Raw genomic sequence first — 6,375 nt, 5'->3', positions numbered from 1 at the left:
CAGACGACGAAACTCGCACGAAACTCGCCGACGAAATGAGTATCGGAGAAAAACAAACGCAAAGGCAGCTCACAGATACGACAACTTGCTGTTGTGTTGGTGGTGAGTAGAGTACATGTGCGGCGAATGAGTAGAGCAAAGAAGAATGTCAGATTGCGTGTGCGCCATCTGGCGGCACAATCGCACGTTTCGTTGTGTGTACACACCGCAAATGCGTATAACAGTTTTTGTTTTATGGTTTATGTGTATGACTGGGGAACTGGTTTTTCTACTGTTCTTTGCTATTGTAGGGGAAACTACATATGTGTGAATACTGTACATTGGATTGTGGACTCTAAATGTGTACTGAGGGGAATAAAGATATATCAGAGCGTACAAATATTCTGAAATTTTTACCCTTCTGAACCGAAGTTTTATTTTATGCTGATAATAGGTAATCAAATCTTAAATTATCTAACAAATAAGATATTATCTAAGACTGAGGTCTATGAGGCAGCCTTTCGATCTATTTTGCGACACGTGACTGATAGTTTAACATATTTAGTTCTACAAGTAGCACTACGTCATAAAAAGTTATGTTTTCGTTGGAGTATACCTACTAGTGGGTATGGTTACCAGACAATTCATTAAACTTGCTTAAGCACAATTCAATATTTCCCCTTTGTTCGATCGTCGTCGTTCTATCGAGAGCGCAAATACTATGTTTCTTTGTGTGCGATAGCTCGTCCTTTCGATTGTCACACAATTTTTGCGAAATAACGGTTAAAGATGTATCTAACGAACGCAGCCACACCTTTATATGGTATGTGGCTAGCAAGCTAACGGCTTAAGCAATCCTATTTACTATCGGATACATCATGTAATCTTGGTTTATCTAACAATTAGTTCAACTTTTCAGGCGTGCTTAGGACAAGTTTTTGTTAGAACCAATTCAATTTTACTTTTTGATTCGAATACTTTAATATAAAAAAGTCCAAGCAAACGTTTTTAAATAAATAAAAAATAAATTATGTATATTTATGTGTGACTTAATGTTTCGGATTTAAATAACCGATAATGTATCGTTTAGTTGCAACTCTACTCCGTAATTGGGTTGTAAATAAAGTATACAATCGATCTATCGTCAACTGTCATCGATTGTACACAATCGCATTTTTTTTAAATGCAATACATATGTATATATTTACTAACAAGAAACAACGAATGTTTATTAAATTCCTATTACTTTTTATCAGTCACAATTTTCAGAAATCATTTAAACAGGGACATTTAGGCAGGGTATGGAATTACCATTGCTTTTTATCCACACTTTTTAGGAACAGAAGCTTGTCCGTTAAGCCCACACCGACCTGGAAAAAAATGTAATTGTGGAAAAGCCCCTTGTTTCACAATTTTTCAATGGGCCGATATGGTGTAACCATGTAACATCGTCGAATGTATCAGCCGGACACCGAAACCGAAAAGTTCTGGTGCACGCCAATAGATTGTTAAGATGCAGTTGGTTTTTTCTTAGCTTGGGAACCATTTCGATGTTGATGTTGCGGGTATCGGAATCTATTAAAAATATGGGTCAGTTGTTATTTTTTGAGTTTAATTCATTAACTTATTGTACCTGCTCCAAGTGGTCCAACCTTTTGATAGTTTTCTTTAAAATTGTTTTCTCCAATAGAATCATTCCAGCAGTTGCCAAACTCATGGTGCATATATCATTATGTTTATGATAGGAATAATCATGGTGGCAGTGTAGTATTTCTGTCCACTCCGAGCTGTTGTTGCTTCTTCCAACGGAGTCAACAACCGCATCTTATTGGAAGCGTCCTCTAGCTCGCTGCTGCTCCTGAATAATGATTTTTGAATGAATAGTTATTATTGCAAAACAAGCTACATATGTGATTTTCTTTGCGTAACTCTTTTTCAATTTCCCAGTCCGAAAAATATTTAAAAAATGATTCGCTGCAGTGAGTCGATCGCTTAATTCCATAACTCAGCAACCCAAGAAATTTTCGCATTAACATTGACTCGAAATTTCCACTGTCACCAATTTTCCGGTTGTAAATACATGTACAGCTAGATGAAGCTGTTTTGTCTGCGTTGGCATAGTGGTATTTGATACTATATTTCTGAATGAATTTATTTTTATTTATTGGCCATAGGAAATAAATAGATCATTTGCAAATAAAACTTGTTACTAATATATTTTCTACTATTCTAAATAACTATACGTATTGTTTGAAGGTTGTACTGGTATGGAAATAAAAAAGGTAGTAAAGTCCCTTTAAATTAAGTTGCAACACCACTGATCCTTAAAAATAATACCAGGTTCCACTGTGCAATCGTAGGTGGAACAGTTGGGTACAGAGTGAAAGGGATCGAGCACATTGCGCCTTGAAAAATATATACACACAAGCATACCAACATAAAAATTTCACACATCACACATACATACATAGCCTGCCTGCCACGAACGAGCGCTCGGCTTCTGCAGCGCGGCTCGTATGACACTCTGCCGCTATCGGCTACGACCCACGGCGACCCACGACGAACCACGGCCGACCCACACGACCCTTGCCCTCTGCCAGGCGGCACAGTCGACACTCGTGTGTCCGAATGAGTTTCGCTCGCATTTTACGAACCCTGGTTCTAAAGCAGCCGCAATATATTCCGCTGATCAGCTGCCGGAAACCACAGCGAGCGCATCCAAGATATGGAACGATACTGTAGTGCGACTGAGTCAAGTCCTACTGCAAATTGCAATAACGCTCAAAGTCTTAGCTTGCGTTATGTTTCTCCGCATTTAAGGGCCAAACCAGGCCTTCCGAGCTTTATATGTTTGCTGAAAATTAAACCGCAAGTTTTAGATAACAGAAAAGAGAATGTTACGGACGAGCAAGTCGACTGTGTAAGCCTCTGTAGCCTAAAAAAAGCAATTTTTTAAATTAACCGCCACAGAAAAAAAAAAAAAACAAGAAACTAATACATTCCTAGCATTAATCGATGTTTTTAAAACTTTATATATATAATGGCAGGCAAGAACGTTTATAACTTTTCTTAGGATTAACCGATTTCGAATTTGTAATAGAGATGAGAGAGGACGTTTCCGAAATAAAAGCGATGAAAATCAATTAGGCTTCAATTTTTCTGAAGCTAGTTGTACGACTTCACGGGGATTCGGAATAATAATATTTATTTTTGAGACTATATTTGATTTTTTTTCGAAGAATCTACATATGGACTTCTTGGATTCCGAAAACTGCTCCCCCCTCGCCTGTTACATACATTCGGAGAAACCTAATATGCCCTTTTCACTTCTCGGATGCAGGGTAGAAAAATATGTTCGTTATGGAACCGAACAGTAGAGCTTCTCTGTCCACGGAGCTTCCCAGAAACGAGCGCAAAGCAAATAAAACACATATAATTCCAGGAATTGTAATTGCAGTACTTCTAATCGGTATATTCGTCGAGAATCATTCTTTAATTGGCAATTTTATTACGTCTACTTGGAGAAGGAAGTGCAAATAAATGTATTCACTTGCCAATTGATAGAACGACTTCTATTACGAGCCCTAACCACTATTAATTGGTACGGCAAGGTTTTTTTCGACAGTGCAACTTTCAATGACTCATATTTATTTGTAGGCGATGATTGCCCAAACATATTTATATTTTTTAAATAAAATTTTAAATAAAACAACGTTCATACTACACGAAATATTTTGACCATTATTAATTGGTACAGCAACATTATATATTCATTAAAACTGAGTAACATCTCCTTTATTTTTAATAACACCCTGAATTCTCTTCTGCATGGTATTTACTAATTTTAGGCATTCTTCTGGAGTTATGGAATCCCAAATTTCCTGAATTTTTAATTTTAGTCCTGACAGAGTACGCTGTGGGTCATTCCTCAGCTTTCTTTTGATGACAATATAAATAAGGGATCTTTCGACTTCTAATTTATAAAATCGATTTATATCAGTCTCAACAGCTACTAGTTGATTTAGTAATTAAGATAATGTCATTAAGACGTCAATATAAAACTTTTAATTGTAATACTCACATTTACACGTACTATACATAACACATTTTCACAATACTCTGTAAAATTTAATACTTTTTGGGATTAAAAATTATATTTTGAGTGAGAAAAAGTCTTCGTTTTATTGGACTATACCTGTTCTTGACATTAAGTAAATTAATAGATATTTAAAGTAAATGTTATATTTTTAATACAACTTGCACATTCTTATCGTTGCTGAACCTAAATCGAGTTTGAATTAAACACACTAATTAAATAGTCACATTGATATTGATTAAAATTGATATTAATCGTAATTTGTAATTAATAGACATAGCACAAGTTTTATATTTAACACAAATTTCATATTCATTTGCATTTTTTGCGAGATTTTTCTTTAGGTGTACTTTTAATCAATCTAACCAGTCTATAAACTTGACCCTAGAGCAGCGGCCTTATCAGCACTGTGTTAGATGAGGTTGGAACCTAAACACTGTGACGATTCGGTAACTAATTTTCATTTAGATTGCCATCAATACTTAAGCTGCGTGGCTTCCCGAAGAGAATATAAACATGGTTATAATTGTGTGCCACACTCTTCAGTTAGACGCCATACTCTTCATTTTAGCCATATCTTTAGAATGTTTTCACAATCTTTTCGTAAACAATAATTCTTGATTAGAACTGATTATACAGCCCAACTGCCAGCCTGGCAGTCCGACATTCTCACATTACCAGTTATCATTAGTCAGTGAGTAGTGATATTAGTTAGCCAGCAACGTTGTTTGGAAACACATCGAGAAGCATGCGAAGCACCTGCCGAAGCCTATGTCTCTGGCTCTGTCTCTATTTCGGGGCCAGCACCGGGCTAGCAATGATTGCGCCGCGTTGCAAGTCGCCGTACGTGAGGGTTAGGGAGAACTACTGCTACTATGTTGATCATCAGACGATGGTGAGTTGGTGGCACTTATATAGACGCCTTCCGATCGTAACTGCCGCACTGGCCAAATTATTCATCGTAGCACACATCGTTCAGCAACTTCTGTTACTCCGACAAACGCACGTCCCGTGTCTGCCTCGACAGTGTCGAGGAGATGCGCGCCCTCGCCAGTTACTTGTATGAGTCTGGATACCACGATGGATCACAGTTCTGGAGTGCTGGGAATCGCTGGGCCGGCGATCTGCAATTCTATTGGAACTACTTTGGACGTGCCAGAGCGTTGAATTACACCAATTGGGAACCGGATCAGCCGACGCCAACCATGGGTCTCAACTGCATGCTCCTTACCCTGAATCGTGGGGAACTGGTGATGAGTAGTGAGTCCTGCTATACCGAGGCCATCGATATATGCGAGCAATTGCTCAGCAACGAGCCATTGGTGATCCACTGAAAGAATCAGATATAGGAACCTCATGAGCTTACGTACACCGTTTTTGTATACCCTGTACCCGTAGGGTAAAAAGGGTATATTAGGTTTGTGCAAAGTATGTAACATACAGAAGGAAGCATCTCCGACCCCATAAAGTATATATATTCTTGATCAGCATGACGAGAGACATCGATCTAGACATGTCCGTCCGTATGTCCGTCCGTCTGTCCGTCCGTCTGGATGAACGCGAGGATCTCAGAAACTATAAAAGCTAGAATAACCAAAGTTGGCATCCAGATTCTCCTAGATCCGAGTAAGGACGAGTTTATTTTTTTTTTAATTTTCGTCAATACCGTCCACTTTTCAAATGCTACCTAAACCAAACTTTGCACACATAATTTATAAATAAATATCTACTGTTGTTTAAAATTTTATTCAATTCTGTCGATTCTAAGAAAAATTATTAGCGAAACAAATTCTTGCCAGTACAACCCCCACAAACTGCAGCAACAAGTTCGCTCTTCTTCTTCCTCTTTTTGCTGCTGCTTTGGGCGCATATAACTCAGTGACGGAAGTTTACCTGGGTACAGGGTATTTCACTGTCGGGCTTGCTCGACTGTAGCGTTCTCTCTTATTTTTGTAATAAAAAGATTCAAGTGCCATAATGTTTTCCAAAACAAAAACACCTTTGATTACTTTTAACCCTAAATCCTCTACTGAATCGACCAGTGTTCTGTTTTAAAAAGTTCCAAACTTTCAATACATTTTCAGACATTTGTTTAGCTCTTTTATGGGCCAAAAGTTCCATTTCCTAATAATTGTTATAAGTAATTTTTTTTTTTTAAGTAAAACATGAATTAGCCTTTACATATCGGACCAAAGAGATTAACCAATTATGATGGCACTTATTCTAAAAAGCGCCCGGGATAGTTATTAAAATGTTTGCTGTCGTTTCGAACGAATGAGTCGCTTATCTAGTATTAAATA

The 6,375-nt window shown here is 37.6% G+C and overlaps 1 protein-coding gene across 1 annotated transcript; it reads left to right on the top strand.

Moving 5' to 3' along the window:
* Nucleotides 1-4,752: 4,752 nt before the first annotated feature.
* LOC115626235 lies at nt 4,753-5,568 on the top strand. Its single transcript, XM_030521539.1, has 2 exons — nt 4,753-4,970; nt 5,041-5,568. The coding sequence occupies exons 1-2, from the start codon at nt 4,824-4,826 to the stop codon at nt 5,407-5,409; spliced, it is 516 nt and encodes a 171-aa protein (XP_030377399.1). The 5' UTR covers nt 4,753-4,823; the 3' UTR covers nt 5,410-5,568.
* Nucleotides 5,569-6,375: the final 807 nt, after the last annotated feature.

Source organism: Scaptodrosophila lebanonensis, unplaced genomic scaffold (genome assembly GCF_003285725.1).
Source record: "Scaptodrosophila lebanonensis strain 11010-0011.00,11010-0021.00 unplaced genomic scaffold, SlebRS2 tig00000080-arrow-pilon, whole genome shotgun sequence".
Classification (NCBI taxonomy): domain Eukaryota; kingdom Metazoa; phylum Arthropoda; class Insecta; order Diptera; family Drosophilidae; genus Scaptodrosophila; species Scaptodrosophila lebanonensis.
The sequence above is the reverse complement of the archived record's forward strand: the minus strand, read 5'-3'. Positions and strand labels throughout refer to the sequence as shown.

What these genes read in the sequence shown, in the direction of transcription:
- LOC115626235 (XM_030521539.1), top strand. Translation starts at nt 4,824, where the DNA reads ATGCGAAGCACCTGCCGAAGCCTATGTCTCTGGCTCTGTCTCTATTTC. An exon ending in ATGTTGATCATCAGACGATG is followed by an intron (nt 4,971 to 5,040) that starts GTGAGTTGGTGG and finishes TATTCATCGTAG; the next exon opens with CACACATCGTTCAGCAACTT.